General features: G+C 45.6%; 1 protein-coding gene across 1 annotated transcript in view; it reads left to right on the top strand.

Moving 5' to 3' along the window:
- The window catches only part of LOC119524183 (mitogen-activated protein kinase kinase kinase 15-like), a 162154-nt gene that overhangs the window by 83918 nt on the left and 58681 nt on the right, over window positions 1-19555 (top strand). Inside the window, 1 exon segment of the mRNA XM_037822819.1 lies at window positions 7252-7422. Coding sequence (XP_037678747.1) covers window positions 7252-7422 — 171 coding nt within the window.

Here is a 19555-nt window from a genome sequence, read left to right as displayed (position 1 = left end):
TCCCCCCTCCTCATGTCCTAATGCTGTTTACACAACACTGTTGCTTTGCAGATGTTTTGGGATTAAGGGAAAGGGACCCCGCTTCAGTGAGGGTGGAAGCAGGAAGTGACAGTGGGTTGGACCAGGATGGTCACTGGGAGTGATGATGAGTCGACCAATTGGGGATGTGTTTTGAAATGAAAGCCAACAGAATTTAGTGGTTGCAAAAAGGGTGTTGGAGGAATCAAGCATGACTACCAAGTTTTGGGTCTGGATAATATGAAGGATGGGGCATATTGTGAGGAGAACAGGTTGGATGGGAAGAGCAAGAGTTTTATTTGGGGACTTGTTAAGTTGGAGGTATGAGACATTCAAGGAAGATGCCGAGAAGGCAGTTGTATATACGAGTTTGGATTATAGGGGAGGGGTCTGGGCTGGGGATAGGAATTTGGGACTCAGCAGAATATAGAAGATTTTTTAAAAATCACAACAGTAGACGATATCACCAGAGGATCTAGTGTAAAGGGAGAGAGGAAAGGTCAAGGGTGTGCCTATGGACACTCCAGCTTTAAAAGGTCAGGGAGATGAATAGGAACCAGAAAATTCTACTAAGGTAGGAGGAAAATCAGGAAAGTGTGGTATCCTGCAAGCCAAATGAAGGTGGTCCGGAGGGGAAGGAGCGCTCAACTATCAAATGCTGTTGTGAGTCAAACGAGAGGAGGCTTGAGAATTAATCAGTGGATTTAGCAGTAACCCAGACCACTGGATCCGAAATGTCCAGAGTAAGAAACACCAATGTCTGGGTCCCATCTTCAGAGATTCTCATGGAATAGGTCTGGGGTGCAGCCTGGACCCCAGGGTTTTTAAAGCTCCCCAGGTAATTATACTGTGCAGCCAGAGTTGAGAACCACGGTCTTAGTTTATTTTCTTCTGTTAATTGTGAAATGGCCTTAGTGCTAGAAACAGATGTTGCTGACTGATTAAATACAGGAGTATTTATCTGTGGGCTTGTTCTTCGATACCTTGAGATCTGAAAACTGATTATTAACCACTGAAGGGGTTAGATGTTTAGCACCTGTCTTAAACTGGCTTTTAAGCTGAAAATCTCTTTGCTTTTCATTTCTGCAAATATTTGATTTTCTGTTTGGATTATGCACAAAAGACCTTTTGTTTTGAGTCACAAGGGTGAGTTTCAAATTAGTGAAAAAATCTGAAGGAACTCTAGAAATAACTAGACCAAGTAACAACAGCAACAAACCTGAACTCAAATCAATAATTAAGCATTGAAGAGAGTTAAGTACATTCTTTTCAGAATCCTGAAATTTCACATCTCGAAAGATGGCTCATAACATATGTAGAAATTTTGTTCCTCATTAAAGTTTTGATCTTTTTCATTTTCTTGTCACAGACTCTAAAAAATTATTTTAAATGCTTTAGTAAGATTGAGTTGGGTTGGTAACTATTGGCTCTTAGAAATTAAAGAATATCGTGGATGGGCTGTTCATCAAGAGATCTGGTGTGCAGGCTACTTGAACTGAATTCTATAAATTAATTTCCGAGAGCTGCTGTAACAGATTACCACTAACTGGCTGGCTTAAAGCAATAGAAATTTATTCTCTCACAGTTGTGGAAGCTGGGGGTCCAAAATCAAGGTGTTCGCAGGACCATGCTCATCTCCAGGTGCTCTAGGGAAGAGTCCTTCCTTACCTTCTCCAGCTTCTGCTGGCCCCAGGTGTTCCTTTCCTTGCAGCAGCATCACTCCCATCCCTGCCATGTCATCACATGGCCATCTTCTCTTTGTGTGTCTCTTCTCTCCTTCTAAGAACGCCAATCACAGTGGATTAGAGCCCTCCCCTCTCCAGCCTGACCTTACCTTAATTAATGGCATCTGCAACAACTCTATTTCCAAATTAGGTCACACTCAGAGGTGCTGGAGGTTAGGGCTTCAACAAAGCTTTCTGGGTGATACAATTCAACCCATAACAAAATATACTCTGTATTATAGGTTCTAGAAGTGGAAGTGTTGACTCAAGATAAGTACTTTTTACTTTTTTGTTGTTATTTTTAGTATGGGAATTTCAAGCCTATTCAAAGGTAGGGACTAGTACACCAGACCCTGATGTACCCCTTATCCAGTAATTGTCACATGGCCAGTCTTGTTTCCCCTGTTCCCCCACTCATTCTATCCCACCCCACACTGGATTTATTTTGAAGCAAAGGCATATTTTATCCATAGATATTTCAGAATGTGTCTAAAAGTTAAGTACACCTTTTAAAAACATAATCACAATTACATCATCATACCTTAAAATTAACAATCATTCCTAAATGTCAGTGCTCAAATTTTCCGAATTGTTTCAGGAATTTTTTTTTTATAGTTGAATCGTGATTGAGACAAGGTCTGTGCATTGTATCTGGTTGATAGGACTCTTAAGTCTTTTTTAGTAGGTAGATTTCCCATTCTTCTTTTTTCCTTTCCCTTATCATTTATTTGTTGAGAAGCATTTGTCCTGTAAAACTTCCAACGTTTGGGATTTTGCTGATGTGGTTTAACAAGTCCTCTGTCCCCTCATTTCCTGTATAAGTTGGTAGTTCAATCTAGAGGCTTATTTTAGATTGCAGTTTGAATTTCTGGGAGAAAGAATACTGAATAGGTGGTGGTACATGCTTGTATCTGGTTTCTCTCATTTGTGATGCTAGCCACCATTGATAATCATTGCCTAGATCTATTATTTCATTAAGTGTTGCAAACTAGTGGTATTTGAATTCTGTCATTTCCCAACTTATTAGTACAAATACTTTATAAAGAGAAATTTCCCCTCATCAATGACTTGATTACCCTGATGTACAGTCTGTATAGGAAAAGGAGGATAAATGCTTGATTTTTGCCTTTATTAGTTTTAAATGCAATGCGTTGGTTCCTTAGAATCCTTCAGAACTGACCAGTGAGTTTTATCAAATCATTCATTATGAACTCATCATTTTAACATTTGATATTTCAATCCTTTGTAGTTATTTTTCTTCTCAGTGCTCAAATTATCCCCTCTTTGACCCAAAATGGATTCAAGTGGCTCCTGAGTCTTTTTGATACAAACTTAGTAGCTTCTTTGCTTCTTCATATGATAAGATGTTCCAGGATCATTTTAGGCATTTCTAGAGGCAGCTGTTTCTCCAAGGAACCTTGGTGACTTTTAGTGAAAGATGAATTTAGAGATCCCAGTCAGGCTTTGAGGTTCTCAGTGCCACTGGGTTGGTCATTTTTTTAGACATTTTCAGTGGACAGAGCTAGGAAATATGCGTGTATATTTAAGGAAAACCACTTAATGAGTTTATGTTGATATTTCAATTCACATTTAGGACTGCAGGATTTGTATTTCTTTGATTTTGTATTTACATCTCTTTTCTCTTCTACTGAAAAATCAACAGGCCCCGTTGGGGGGTGGTTTGGAGGGGTCCCGCTGGGTGTCTCCCCATTTCTTCTTTTGGGAGGAGTCCTACTGTTGGTTCAACAGGATGCAACATGGGTTTGTCATTATTCCTAGGGAAATAGAGCCAAATTGATGCATTTCAGCTCCCTTTCTTCCGGAGATCCAACTGGCAATTACCCAAGAACTATATGAAACAGTGTTTTCGGGGTCTCCAGTAACCAGTCACACATTGGACACAAGTTTGGAATTGGAGGAAAAGCTGAGATTGCAGCGAACATTGTAAGTTCCCCGGACCGGGGGTCTGGCGCCCCTCCCCACCCAGACCTCACAGACTGTCTTGCTGCCGGCTCCCTGAAAGGGGGGGGGGGGTACAAAAAACAACAATCTGCTGAGGGCAAGAAGGGGGGCTCAACCCAGCCTCAACTGCAGAATTAATTAACAAATTAATTAACTAACTTTGGGAGCTGGGGTGCTAAAGAAGGGCTGGGCTCCAAGAAGTGGGGGCACGTAAAAGCCGGTACCCAATCCCAGACTCCAAAAAAGCCAATTTTTTTCCCCCTACATTTTGTCCCTTCTGGCTTCTCACTGATCCCTTATCTTTTTGCATTTCAATAGCCCCCGGCAGGGGTGGAACTGAAGCCGTGGAGAGTAATTATCAGACAGTATCCCAAAGCATGTCTTTAAATGCTCTATTCTGACACTGACAAAACTTCCAGGCTGGGGAAAGACTTTTAAAAGAGACTCTTCCCCCCCCCTTTTCTTTTTCTTGATTTCTTTTCTACTTTTTTTTTTTAAATATAAAAGTAATATATGTGGTTATTTTCTATCGGAAAGCCCAGGTTGAGGGACTAGGCTGGGCTTGGGGGAGACAGAGTACTCACAGTGTCTTTGAATTCCATATTCACTACTGAAGGCCTCCACCCCCGTCTTTGATTGGCAACTCAGGCTGACCAAGGAATCTACCTGGAGAGGCCCCAAAGAGGAGAGGGGAGAAGGGAATAGTGCCCCTGAGAGACAACTGGAGTTCTGAGGATTGGGAGAGTGGAGGGAGGTCCAGCTCAACTGGTAGTCCTCCTTCTGGGAATTCAGACCCCAGGGGCTGGAATTCAGATTCCGGCTTCAGTCAGCCACGCCCCCGACAGGATCAGAGTCACCAGGAGAACTAAAGTCTACATACCTCCTTACACTGGTGGGGGAGCTGTGGGCTGGCCAGCGCCACCTGCTGGACAGGAGAGGAAAAGCACCAATTCTAAAGGCCTCATAGGAGGGTCTCATTCTCAGGAAAACTCCATACCCTCCCAATGAGACTTGGGCCTCACTAGACTGGGAAAATCTGACTAGGGTCGACCATATCTGAGGAGACCCACTCACAAAAAGGTTACATAGAGACAGAGCAAGAAACAGAAAAAACAAGAGGGGAAAAATTCTGATCAACTAAATAGAACCTAAGTTAGAGGTCTAGAATAAGTTGAACTGAATAACAGAGGCCAGAGAACAAAGCCAACCAACAAGAAAACCACTAGATAAAAGACAGAAAACAAGCTCCAAAATAAACTAATCAAGAGAATCAGATGCCTAGACAACTTAAGATAACAAGCCATACCAGGAAACACGAAAACATGGACCAACCAAAGGAACAAACTAATAGCTCAGCTGAGACACAGGAGTGGAGGCAACTAATGCTAAATAAATTTGATGAAATGAAGGAAGATACAGCAAAAGAGCTGAAGGATATAAAGAAGACACTGGCTGACCATAAAGAAGAATTCATAAACTTAAAAAACAAATGGCAGAACTCATGGGAATGAAGGCCACAATGGAGGAGATGAAAAACACAATGGAGGGACACAACAGTAGATTTGAACATGCAGAAGAAAGGATCAGTGAGCTGGAAGACAGGTCATTCGAATTCATACACACAAAAGAACAGATGGTGAAAAAATGGAAAAATATGAGCAGGGTCTTAGGGAGCTGAGTGACAACATGAAACACACAAGTATACATGTTACGGGTATCCCAGAAGGAGAAGAGAGGGGAAAAGGGGCAGAAAGAGTAATAGAAGACATATTCACTGAAAATTTCCCAACTCTTATAAAAGACAGAAAATTAGAGATTCAAGAAGTACAATGTACCCCAAATAGAATAGATCCCAATAGACCTACTCCAAGACACTTACTGGTCAGATTGTCCAATGTCAAAGACAAAGAGAGGATTCTGAAAGCAGCAAGAGAAAAGCAATCCATCACATACAAGGGAAGGTCAATAAGACTATGTACAGATTTCTCTGCAGAAACCATGGAGGCAAGAAGACAGTGGCATGACATATTTAAGATACTGAAAGAGAAAAACTGCCAACCAAGAATTCTATATCCAGCAAAACTTTCCTTCAAAAATGAGGGAGAGATTAAAACATTTTCAGACAAACAGACACTGCGAGAGTTTGTGAATAAGAGACCAGCACTACAAGAAACACTAAAGGGAGTGCTACAGGCTGATAGGAAAAGACAGGAGAGAGAGAGTTGGAGAAGAGTGCAGAAATGAAGATTATTGGGAAAGGTAAAAGGAGAGGAAAAAATAAGATATGACATATAAATTCCAAATTGATGCATTTCAAAATCACATGAAATAGTGTGTCCCTTTTGTGGTTACAACATGAACCAGATATCTAGGTTCATTTGTTTCATTTTTGTCCCGGTCACAAATTCAGACGATATGCTCATTGGAAAACAGCGGTTTTAGGAAATACTTTTTTGCTTAATTCATTGTTTTATAATTATGTAAAGCACTCAGGTAGTTTCAGAAAGTCAGATCCCAAGATGTGTCACTTGTCTCTCTGTCACCTTTAGCACATCTCCTCCCTCTACCTGTTGCTATCCACTTTTCTTACTTTTTGGTTTATTCTTCCAGATTGAATAAATGAAAGCAAATGTGTGTATTTATTCAAATCCCCCTTTTCTCACATAAAAGGTTAGCATTCTTGGCACATTATTCAGCACCTTTTTTTCTCTTAACAGTGTATTCTGGAGATCACTCCCAAGCAGCATATAGAAATCATCTCATTCCTTTTTACAGGTTTTAATATTTCAGTGGGTGAAAGTATGGTGGTTTATCCAGCTTATCTCTGCTACTGATGGACATGTGTTCCTAGAGTTTTACAGAAACATTTTTTAATATTTCACAGCCATAAATTTGGGATTTGCTCATTGGCAAGAGTTGTTTTAACCATTGTCTAAGGAATCCGTTTCCTGTGTGTAAAACAAAGGCTTAACTCTATAAGATAATAGCAGAGAAGAACGCAATTTGTAGAAGCAGAAATAACTTCCTAAATTTCCTGTTTCAGTAGATGTAACATGAGAGAGGAAAACAGGAGTGACATGGAGACTTTCCCATATGAGGATGGCAAGGCATTTCAGATAAGGAAATGTCTGGAGTCACTTCTGAGTTCATCTTGTCATTCTGAATCAGGGGGGCCTGGCCACTTTTCCAAAAGAGCCTTTTGACAAACTTGATCCTCCCAATTCAGGCTTAGTTTCTGAACTCCTTGCTCCCCATCTAGCTATGGGAGGCCCCCATATTTTTTTCTGTCCTTCCAAATAAATTGATGTGCGTCTCCGTTTAGCCACAGTCTAGGTCTGATTTAAAGAGAAGGGGTCAAAGTAGGGACTGAGTGTATTTGTAGATTCCCTAGTGTGGATCTTGAGTAGTTGTTACCTTTGCAAATGAAAAGGAAATACTATTTAGACGGTTGTTCCCACTAAAGCATGTGGTAATTACACCCAGTTGTTGGGCAGAATGCATATCCCTTGAGTCAGACTTTCACGATCCTGTCACGTGTACCTTTCAGGAGAAACGGTGTGGGCGATCGGGAGAAGGCTCTTCAGGTCATGCTCCAGGTTCTGCAGAATTGTGCCCACCCAGCACCCAACATGTTCTGCCTGTGCAGAAGGATCTATAAGGACATCTTCTTGGACTCAGACTGTAAAGATGATGCCAGCCGAGACAGCACCATTGACTAGTAACCCCTCAGCCCTGGTCCACAGCATGTGCAGCTTGCAAAGGACAGAATCGTGGAGGCTAAGGACCCAGGTCTTTTCCTCCATGTATGTGTCTGCCTATCTGTCAGCAAGTAGAAGAAAAAAAATGCAATACATGTGGTTTGGAATTTTCCAGGTCCCCTTTCCTAAGGGGAGACCATTAGAAACAGGGTTTTCCTCTGATGGCACCCTTTTCTAACAGGTTGACTTGTCTGGGAGGGAAAGGAGGAGGCTCAGCATGTTTCTTGCCAGCTACTTCTCCCAGAACTTTGTTCCACCACCATCAGGGCACTACCTTCCCAGTGAGCTGTTTATCCTTCATCATTAATTCCTTCATTCTTTCAACAAATATTTATTGAAGGCCTACCATGCTCCAGAAACTTTCCTAGATAGTGGGGACACAGACACATTAGACAGGAATTCCTGCCCTCTCAAACCTCGTGTTGCTGGTAAAGGAAGTCGGGCAAACAAACAAAAAAGTAAAGTATACAGGACGCAAGCCAGTGGTGAGGGCTGTGGAGAAAAGTAAAGCAGAGAGGGGAGGATGAGAAGGGCTGGGAAGAATGGCCTACAATTTTTTTAATTCATTTTTATTGAGATATAGCCACATACCATGCAGTATACAAAACAAAGCGTGCATTCAGTTGTTTACAGTACCATTACATAGTGGTACATTCATCACCCAAATCAATCCCTGACACCTTCATTAGCACACACACAAAAATAACAAGAATAATAATTAGGGTGAAAAAGAGCAATTGAAGAAAAAAGGACACTGGGTACCTTTGTCTGTTTGTTTCCTCCCCCTATTTTTCTACTCATCCATCCATAAACTAGACAAAGTGGAGTTTGGTCCTTATGGCTTTCCCAATCCCATTGTCACCCCTCATAAGCTACATTTTTATACATCTGTCTTCGAGATTCATGGGTTCTGGGTTGTAGTTTGATAGTTTCAGGTATCCACCACCAGCTACCCCAATTCTTTAGAACCTAAAAAGGGTTGTCTAAAGTGTGCGTAAGAGTGCCCACCAGAGTGATCTCTCGGCTCGTTTTGGAATCTCTCTGCCACTGAAGCTTATTTCATTTCCTTTCACATCCCCCTTTTGGTCAAGAAGATGTTCTCCGTCCCACGATGCCGGGTCTACATACCTCCCTGGGAGTCATATTCCACGTTGCCAGGGAGATTCACTTCCCTGGGTGTCTGATCCCACGTAGGGGGGAGGGCAGTGATTTCACCTTTCAAGTTGGCTTAGCCAGAGAGAGAGGGCCACATCTGAGCAACAAAGAGGCATTCGGGAGGAGGCTCTTAGGCACAAATACAGGGAGGCCTAGCCTCTCCTTTGCAGCAACCGTCTTCCCAAGGGTAAAACTTATGGTAGAGGGCTCAACCCATCAAACCACCAGTCCCCTATGTCTGTGGTCATGTTAGCAACCATGGAGGTGGGGTAGGCGAATACCCCTGCATTCTCCACCAGCTCTTCAAGGGGGCTCTGCATATTTTTTTCCTTGTTTTTTTTTAATTAACTATATCAAAAGAAATTTTTTTTAAGTTATATAATAAAGAACCATTTCAAGCAAACCATTAACAAGGGAGTAAGAAAAAGACACCTAACCTAAAATAACTACTTTACTTCCAAAGTGTTCCTACTCTACCCCAAGAAAATAACCTAATATAGCAACATTTCTGTGAACTTGTTCCTACATACCCATGAGAAATTAACAAACCGTAGTCATTCCTGGGCATTCCCAGAACGCTAAATTTATCCACGATAGCTTATCTGTTCTTATTGTGTTATCTTTCCCCTTTCATTAATTGCTTTCTATCACTAGTTCCCCTACATTCTACATTATAAACCATTTATTTTAGGAGTGTGTTGTTTAACATTCAGGTGTTTGTGAATTTTCTAAGTCTCTGATGGTTATTAACTTCTAATTGTATTCCGTTGTGGTCAGAGAATGTGATTTGAATAATTTCATTTTTTTTTAATTTATTGAGGCTTGTTTTATGTCCCAGCATATGGTCTATTCTGGAGAAAGTTTCATAATCACTAGAGAAGAATGTGTATCCTGATGATTTGGGATGTGATGTTCTATATATGTCTGTTAAATCAAATTCATTTATCAGATTGTCTAGGTTTTCATTTTCCTTATTGGTCTTCTGTCTGGTTGGTCTATCTACAGGATTGAGTGATGTGTTGAAGTCTGCCACAATTATTGTGCAAACATCCATTGCTTCCTTTAGTTTTGCCAGTGTTTGTCTCATGTATTTTGTGGCACCATGGTTGGGTGCATAACATTTAATGTAATTGTTATTTCTTCTTTTTGAATTGTCCCTTTTATTAGTATGTAGTGGCCTTCTTTGTAAGGCATTTCTTGAATCAGCCATTCTATCCTTTGGTTTATGTTTGTCAGATATATTTTTTCCCTCTCTCTCTTGTTGTCCTTTAATGAAACAATATTGAATCTCTTTAGTACTGAACCTTTCTCTGTATCTTTCTCTCCTTTCTTTGTTTCTCTGTTGGTAGTGCTCCCTTTAGTATCTGAAGTGGGGCAGGTCTTTTATTAGCAAAATCTCTCAGCATTTGTTTGTCTGTGAAGAATTTAAGCTCTCACTCAAATTTGAAGGAGAGCTTTGCTGGATAAAGTATTCTTGGTTGGAAATTTTTCTCTCTCAGAATTTTAAATATGTCTCCATAGTGGCCACTGAGTGGTCACTACTTAGTCTTATGTTGTTTCCTTTGTATGTGGTGAATTGCTTTTCTCTTGCTGCTTGCAGAACTTGCTCCTTCTCTTCAGTATTTGACAGTCTGATCAGAATATGTCTTGGAGTGGGTTTATTTGGATTTATTCTATTTGGAGTTTGCTGGGCATTTATGCTTTGTGTATTTATGTTGTGTAGAAGGTTTGGGAAGTTTTCCCCAACAATTTCTTTGAATACTCTTTCTAGACATTTACCCTACTCTTCCCCTTCTGGGACACCAATGAGTCTTATATTTGGATGCTTTATCTAACATATCCCTGAGGTCCATTTTGATTCTTTCAATTTTTTTCCCCATTCGTTCTTTTGTTCTTTCATTTTCCATTCTGTGGTCCTCAAGGTCGCTAATTCATTGTTCAGCTTCCTCTAGTCTTGTACCATGAGTATCCAGAATCCTTTTATTTCCATAAGATCATCTATTTTTTTAATTTACTCTTGCAATTTCTTCTTTACGCTCTTCTAGGATCTTCTTCATGTCCTTTACATCCTGTGCCATGGTCTCACTGTTTGTCTTTAGTTCTTTGATTAATTACTCCAAGTACTGTGTCTTCTCTGATCTTTTGATTTTGGTGTTTAGGTTTAGGTTATCCATATTGTCTAGTTTTTTCATATGCTTTAAAATTTTCTGTTGTTTTTGGCCTCTTGGCATTTGCTTTACTTGATGGGGTTCTTTCTGGATATAAAAAATACCAGTCTCTAATTTGTCAGATCTACAGCTTGGTGGCGTACACTTTCTCTAACCAGCATATGGCGTTCTCGAGTCATCTATTCCCCTTAAGTCAGTTCTCCCCAACTTTGTCTTTGTGGTGTGTGGGGGTCTGATTCTTGTGGGTTCCGATTGGTGCACCAGGTTTGGGTGTATTGTTGGTGTTGTCTGCCCTGAATGTGGGGCGTGTGTCTGAGCAGTTAGGGAGGCAGGGCAGCTTTAATAATCAAGCTCCCAGGTGTTCCTGGAGATTTAAGGCTGCTGCAAGAGTCTAAACCTTCATTTCAGTCTTGCCACAGATTGTCTCTGCCGCTGACCCACAAGTCCTTGGTATTGGAGTATGGTCCCTGGGATTTCCAGGTGGGTTCCTCTTCCCAGCTGTGCCCTTCTAGGGCCTCTGCTGAGGGAAGGTTGTGCTATGTCACAAGTGCATGCCATCCCTCAAGGGAAGTTCTGGGCCGCCGGGCCATGTAGGTGCGTTCCCAGCCTGCTATAAGGATGGCTGTGTGGGGTGTGTTAATTTCCCCTTTTTCGTACAGCTCTGCCTTCCCAGCTCTGGGACAATTAGCTGTGGGTGCACGAAAGGCCATTGTCCACACCCAATATTGTGGCGTGTGCATGTGTTGCTGGAAACACTTCCTGTCACACTGGTTTTTTGGCACAGCTCTGGGCTGTGGTGCTGGCGCTGGGCGGGAGCATTCCCAGCCCGCTGGGAAGATGGCTGCAAGGGGCATGGTTTTTTTCACCTTATGGCTCACCTCCGACTTCCTCGCTCTGATACAATTAGCAGCGGGTGTGTGAAAGGCTATCTTCCATGCCAGATACTGAGGCATTCACACAGCCTGTTCCTGCCATGCTTCACTGTGCAGTTCTCGCTGCCGTATCTGCAGCCGCTTTTGGTTTTTTTTAAAAAAGAACTAGTCTGCCTCCAAATGCCAACCCACGGTTTTCCCACACTGCAGCGTGGCTGCCGGATATTCAGCTGGCTTACTCGTTTCAGAATGCAGACTCCTGGTTTCACCAAGTGCACGGTCCCTGTGGATTTAGCAGACCTTGTCCAGCTGGTGCATCGCTGGAATTGGTGTTCTGGGTCACTTTCTGGCTTTTATCTATTATTTTTCACGGAGGTGGTTTTTTGCCCTATCTCTCCTAGCTGCCATCTTAGGTTCTCAGCCTACAATTTTAAACAAGGTGGTCAGTGAGGGCAAATAAAGATGTGAAGGAGGAGAGCCAGCAAGTGAGTCTTGCAGATAACTGTGGAGAGGGCATTCCAGGTAGAGGGAGCAGCAAAAGCAAAGAGCCTAAGGAGGAGGCGGGCTGGACGTGTTCACAGATGGTGAGGAGTGAGCGGGGGAGAGTGGCAGGAGGTAGGAGGGAGGAAGATCATGTTGGGCCTGGTAAGTGACAGAAGGATTTCAGCTTTTGCCCTGAGTGGGATGGAGCATCATTGGAGGGTTCTGAGTGGAGGAATGACAAGACCTGACATGTGTTTTAACAGGTGTACTCTCACTGTTGTGCAGAAAAGAAATTGCAGGGGTGTATCAGCTGCCTCTTGCTGCATAACCACCCCAGAACTTTTAGGGGCTTAGGACAGCAATGACTTGTTATTTCTCAGGATTTGGTGGATTGGCCTGGAAGTTCCTCTACTGGCTTCACCTGGGTTTGCTCCTAGAGTTGCCATCAGCTGGAAGGTCAGTGGGACTGGAAGGGCCAAAATGGCCTCACATGTGTCTAACAGCTGGGACTAGCTTTAATGGTGCACCAGGGTCCCCCACCCCATGGCCTTTCATCCAGCTGGGCTGGCTTCCTCACATGGTGGGCAGCATTCTAAGGGAGCAAAGGTGGAAGCTGCAAGGCTTCCTGAGGCTTAGGCTCAGAACTCACGCAGTGTCCCTTCTGCCACCTGTCATTGGTCAAAGAAAATCACAAGACCAGGCCACACTCAAGGGGGTGGAGAAATAGACTCTATCTCTGGATGGGAGGAGTGGCAAAGTCACATCTCAAAGGTGTAAACATTGGAATGGTTGGAATTTGTGGCCACTAAACAGTCTACTGCAGGGGCAAGCACAGAAGCAGGGTACAATTAGGAGGCTATTGCAGTAATTCAGGGGAGACCAGTTGGTGACTTGAACCAGGGTGGCAGTGAAGAAAATGATGAGAAGTCATATTTGGGGTATATTTTGAAGGTGACACCAATAGACCGTGTCATATGCTTCAATCATGCGAGCTCTTGACATTGCTGTCCTAATCTTGTCGGATTCTAACTGCTACCTCTCTGTATCTTCTCCTTCCACCCATGTCAGAAACTCTGGCCTCTGCCCTCCTCTCCATCCACACAATCTACCCTGGTAATTGTAATCCCAGCTACTCCCACACCTTGGGACCCATGGATAGAGATCTCCAGCCCAGCGTCTCCTCTCAGCTATGGCCCACATTGCCCCCATCTTGCGAACCTGCTCTACCTCAAAATGATGCTGGCATTTAAGACTCAACATGTTGAAGGCTAAAGTCATGTCCTCCTCCAAAGCTATGGTTCCCAATGTCTTGCTTTCTTACTACCATTCTTTAGCCTTTAGGCTTAAACTTTTGATTAAGGTTTGATTCTTTTCATTCACTTCTCTCCCCATTCAATCTGTTCCCAACTCCAACCCTTCTGTGAGTCTTCCTACAACCCGTGCCAGTCCTTTCCCATTACCACCAACCTTAATTGGTGCCATTTCTTTTTTACTTTCTCATCAGGAATGTCCTAGTAGTAGCCCAGGTAGCCTCCCTGCTTGATGTTCCTTCATCCATCCTTCACAGATTTACAGCTTACTCTTCCTAAATCTCAAAGCCTACCATGGCTCCCTGTTACTTATTAAATAAAAATTAAAATTCTTAGTTTGCCATTCAAGGCACCTCTAGCTCTTATTTCCTCTATGCCATATACATCCAACTCAACTGAAGCTCCTTTAGGAACTCCCCAATCTCCACTCCTGCCATTTCCTATCTGGGGGTTCCCTTCCCTAAAGGGTAACTATTGTAATTCTATCCATCTTCATGGCAGAGCTCAACTCTCTAGGAAACAGTCTCTGCTGGACCTATATGTCTTCTATGAGTTCTTCTAGACATGGATTTGGGTGGTTTTAGGATACTTAGCCTTCTCTTGCTTGTATTTGTACTGTATGTGTGGGACCATGATGTAGGTTCTTGGAGGGCAGGGGCTTGTTTTATTCCTTGCAGCCTACTATTCCTACTTAATCTGCAATCACACCTAAGGCACTGCATGGTAGAGGGGAGTCATTCGGGGTGTTGGAGGGAAGGAAAGGGAAGGAAGTTAGTGTTTAGTAGAACCAAAAGAGGAAGCTGTGTTCTTGCCATCGTGGCTGAGAATTCAACCCCATATCAGGAAACTGCTGCCTGGGGCTCCTTCAAGAAAGTCGTAGGAGTCTTTTCCTACCCAATTCAGAAGGTACTGACAGTGAGTACGGGAGGAAATGAAATTTAGTCTTCTGGCCAGGGCATATTGGCTCTGGATGAGACTTGGGGGACTACCTGAGCCAAGCCCTCAGGTACAGATCTGGAGCATGTGGCCTGGGGAGGCAGGTGGCTGCTCCCAGGTCACAGAGCTGGTCAAAGAAAAGCTGTGACTGCATTCCTGACTCCAGGTTCAATTCCTGTTTGCCCCCAAGTTCAGCCTGTTTCATCTATGGATAAGAGGCATGGAGACATAACCCCTTCTTCCCTCTTCGCAGTGTAACTTTTCATAGTAGAAGAAAATGAAAAAAATATATGAAATCTAGTAGGATATGGAATTTTACATCCCCAAAACATGCAGGAAAAAAAAAGGTTGAAATTTTGTTGGCTGGGGTTGGAAAGACTTTCTTGGTGTCCTCTGGTCCATCTGAAGATACCTGTATTATTCTCCAGAGTTCATAAAACCAGATTTTAACTGATTTAAATGATAACCTCTCCTTTCCAGAATTAATATTTTTTGTTGTTGAATTATTTTGTTGTCACATGAGTGATAAAATTACTCCTGGTTCCTAGTTGGCAAGTCCTTGGTATGAACTGTGCCACTTAAAGACATTCTTGTGTCATTACATCATTGATGAATTCTTTTTTTTTTTTTTTTTGCTGATCATAATATTCATATTTGCTCATGGAAGAGTAGGAAACATTTTATAAATAGAAAATAATAAAGAAGAGAGTGCGGGTAGCTGAGCTTGTACCTCGGCTTGCCAGGCCTGGGCCAGGGGACCTGATCACCCCCTGGGGAGGGTAGTAGGTACGGGCGTGAGTGCCCTCTGCAGCCCCCCCGAGCCTGGGGAGCGAGGTCGAGGCAGCTCCCTTTTCCTCACCCAAAATGTCACGGGCAGGGGAGGCTTGCCGGAGGAAACCGCCTTTCTCCCAACTGCCCTTTCCCCACTTCCTTATCTTACCCACTCACTCCCTGGTGCCAAGGCCACTCCTGCCACCGCCAGCGCGCATGCACCGTGGCCAGAACAACCCCCGCCCGCTGCAACGGCTCCTGCATCCTCTCAGAACCAATCCTAGCCCCTCTCCCTTCAATATTGCAATTTTAGGCTACTTCACCTCCTTTCCAGCCCTGCCCTTCTTACCAGCCTATATAACCTGTGATCACCCCTGAATAAAGCCTCTTTGGCGCATACTCCTACTGGATGAAGAGTGTCTTGTCCTTATCGCCGCCCTCCACACCTTGCACGCCTCTCGCCGAGGACCCGGCCACGTCCTCCGCCTCGCCCTCGCCTCCGGGAAAGAGCCCCCGCCGCCGGTACCCTTTAAGCAGCCCCGAGAGCTGAGGGCTCGGCTACCGGCCGCCACTCCCCCTAGAAGCAGTAACCCCGACCGCAACTGGTGCCCCGTGTGAGGAACGTCTCCACACAACAGTTTGGCAGGTCGCTCGCTCGCCCGGACGCCTCTCCAGCTTCCCGTTTCCTCGCCTGCAAGGTAAGGGCCGCCTCTCCTTCGCCGCTTCCGGAGCCGTGGGAGGTTCCTTGCTCCGAAGCCGCTCCTCCCTTCCCCCACGCTCTCTTCATCCAGTAGGAACTCCTCCCTTCCCCCACGCTCTCTTCGTCCTCTTGTATGCGCACTTCTATGACCCCCGTTCCTCCTAACGCTCTCCCTCTTCCCCTCCATTACTTTGCTGTAGTTCTTTGTATCTTTCTTTCCTCATTTGGCACCGTGTGCCTCTTTGCAACCGCCCCCCCCTGACTGCTCCCGTTGCCAAAGGGCACTGCTTTCTGCTCTCGCCGTCTCCTTCGGCCTTGCGGCCACAGTTTATCTCATTCTCTCTGCTCGGTAAACAACTCCTCCTCCTCCTCCCCGCCAGCCGGGCCGGCCCGGCTCGGGAACAACTCCCCCTCCTCTCCCCTCAGCTATGGGTAATCGTATATCTACATGTCAGGCACCTCAAGTTCGTGCTCTAGCGGGTCTCCTAGACACGCATCACTGTAAAGTGTCTGTCCGGCAGCTGCAAATATACTGGGACCTCCTGCTGCCCTTTAACCCATGGCTCACCACTTGCCATCTTTGGGACCCTGTTACTTATGATCGCCTTATTGATCGAGTCACTAACGCCATGGAACATGAGAGCAAGCGTTTCCCTCCCGGCTTGCTCCCCACCTTAATAACCATCCGCTCCTGCCTTCAAGGCTCCCTCCCCCCTGATCGAGGCCCCGTTAAATCCAAAGAGGCCCTATCAACCCAGCCAACAGATTCAGATAGCGATACTAATTCAAATCATGACTCGGACACGGAGTCCTTAGTCGAGCAGATTAACAACGTGCTCGAGGTGACTCCCAAAAAGCAAAATAACACTGCGCCACGCCAAGATGGCGAACTTCCTCCTTCTTCTTCCATCGAGGGTAGGAAATGCTCCGGCGATGACATCAGCCCTAAGCTGGGCCGGAAACCGCGTACGCTTTACCCCGCCCTTCCACAGGGCGGAGCTAGTCCACCATCTTGTGCCTTGGACCCCGCCCTTTCACAGGGCGGGGCTGGTCCGCCATCTTGTGTCTTAGCCACGCCCACCGCGCCGCCATCTTGCGACGCTTGGGGCCTCCCACTCCCGCCTCCCCCTTCAGCGAGCTCCCCCTCGGAGCCGCTACCGGCAGCTGCCGCCGCTCCTCCCACCCTGCCGACTAACAACCCCTGGCTGCCTTCTGCACCTCAAGGCAACCCTTGGGGCAACGCTCCCCCTACCCCCACTCCCGCGCCAAGCCCTCTTCAAGCGCGTCCTCCTTTCTCTCGTGCCTTTCACTGCTTTCCTCTTAACCTTGCCCCCACCCCACAGAGGCCGCATGACTGGTATCCCATTGACTTAGATGCTATCAAGCAGCTTCGCAGGGCCGTCAAGGAGGACGGGTTAGGTAGCCCATATGCTTCCCAAATACTGCAGGATCTCGCCATGAACTATTGCCTCCCCCAAGACTGGGCCTCGCTTGCCCGTTCAATTTTTAACCCCGGTCAGTTTGTTGACTGGCGTGCTCACTTCCAGGCGGAAGCAGCTAAGCAAAGTGAGCAAGACGCAGCCATTGGAGTCTATCATCCCCCCGAAGCCTATTTGGGCACTGGAGCGTTTCTAAGTGCGTCTGCTTATATTAATGTCCCTGCCACCTTCTGGACTGTCCTCAGAGGCATCGCCTTACGCGCGTTTGCCAACTGCTCTACCTGTTGGCCTAATAAATTCACCAAGCTCTTCCAGGAGCCGAGTAAGCCTTTCGCCACCTTTGTCTCCAGAGTCGAAGAAACCTGCGCTCGAAAGGTAAGTGATCCCCAGGCCCAATATTACATGTGCCCATCCTCAAATCCTGGAAAATCGTACTGTAATTCCCCCAACAAGTACTACTGTGCATACTGGGGGTGTGAAACATTAGCCACTAATTGGAAGCCTCCTGTTCCTAATCATTACCTTACCTTAAAGTGGGCCCCTACAGGGTGCAAACTCCCTACTGTTAACTGGCTCAGCCAAGAAAGTAAGGAATCCTGCACACATCTTAATCTTACAGTGCAGCTCCCCACTGATCCCTCCTGGTTACTCGGTCAAACTTGAGGCTTCAGAATCTATGAGAAAGGAGCCGACCGAGGATCACTTATTCTCATAAAAAAGGAGGCTGTACTAAAAAACCCCTCTGCCATTGGTCCCAATAAAGTCATTAACCCCCTTTTTCCACAGCCTTCCAGCCGCACCTCAACTACAAGCAGCGCATCCGGAAACCGCACCTCAGCTGCAAACAACGCATCGCCAACCCCACCACCCCAGCTTCCTCTGCCCCCTTCTCGTTATTCCTCTCCCCTCCTCAGCCTCATCCGAGCCGCCTTTGCCTCAGTGAATTCCTCCAACCCCAATTTTACCTCCTCCTGCTGGCTCTGCCTCTCCACCTCTTCCTCACTGTACGAGCCCGTTGCCTCCAACCTCTCCTTTTCAGAAAGCACAGAAGACAGCCCCTTGGAATGCAATTGGAATACCTCTGCCGTCCCCCTGACCTTTCATTCAGTCTCCTATACGGGAAAGTGCGTCCGCCCTCGCTCCATTAACTCTCCCGACCTCACTGCCTGTGCCAGCTACTCATCTCCCAGCAGCTCGGCAAAATTTCTCATTCCTCATAACTCCTCCCAATGACTCTGCTCCTCTACAGGACTTACCCCCTGTCTCAGCACGAATATCATCAGTGAATATAAAGAAACTTGCCTCCTAATTGTCCTTATCCCTAGGGTCTTATACCACAGCGAAGAAGACTTCTTCCTCCGTCTGGAAAAAACTGCAGCTCCTGCCCTTCTGCAAAAGCGAGAGCCCATCACCGCCCTCACAATTGCCTCCCTCCTAGGTCTTGCCGGCGCTGGCACCGGAATCGCTGCACTAGCCAGTCAAGGCTCCGCCCTAACTCACCTCAGGGCGGCTGTTGACGAGGACATTCGTCACTTACAAAACGCTATTTACCATCTAAAAAATTCTGTCAATTCCCTCTCTGAGGTCGTGCTCCAAAACCGCCGAGGTCTTGACCTTCTCCTCCTCAAAGAAGGAGGCCTCTGCGCCGCCCTAGGAGAAGAGTGCTGTGTATATGCCAATTCCACAGGTCTCGTCGAGGACAGCCTGAAAAGGGTCCGAGAAGGACTGGAAAAGCGTAAAAGAGATCGTGAAGCCACCAGTTATTGGTCCAGTTTTTTCACTCCCATCCTCCCATACATCCTTCCTTTTCTTGGCCCCCTATTAATAATTATTCTAGCTCTCATCTTAGGACCCTGCCTCATCCGCAAAATTGTCCAGCTTGTAAGGAAACAAACGGACGCCATTTTTTCCTCGTTCGTGCAAATCCAGTATCAGCAACTCACCACCTCTGACGCCCCCCCACTCCAAAATGACAGCCAACCCTTCGCGACCTCAACGCCACCGGTCAACCCGCCGACCGCGAAGCCCTTCTCAATCACCTGAACATCGCTCTCGCCTCGAGTTCCAGCTTCTCTGAACCCCTGAACTTTAAACCCCTCACCTTCGCCCAGCCCGCTGCAGCAAAGCCATTGTCGAGTGCCCGGGCACCACACCAACACTGAGCTCCAGCCTCACCGAGCCACCGTCAACCCCTTTTTCCCTTCCCTGACCTCCCCCTTCCCTCACCCTTAGTGGGCCTCTCCGGTAAAGCCTCTTCCT

The sequence above is a fragment of the Choloepus didactylus genome, chromosome Y, assembly GCF_015220235.1.
Source record: "Choloepus didactylus isolate mChoDid1 chromosome Y, mChoDid1.pri, whole genome shotgun sequence".
In the NCBI taxonomy this organism is placed as follows: Eukaryota; Metazoa; Chordata; class Mammalia; order Pilosa; family Megalonychidae; genus Choloepus; species Choloepus didactylus.
This window is presented reverse-complemented; position numbering and strand designations above follow the sequence as displayed.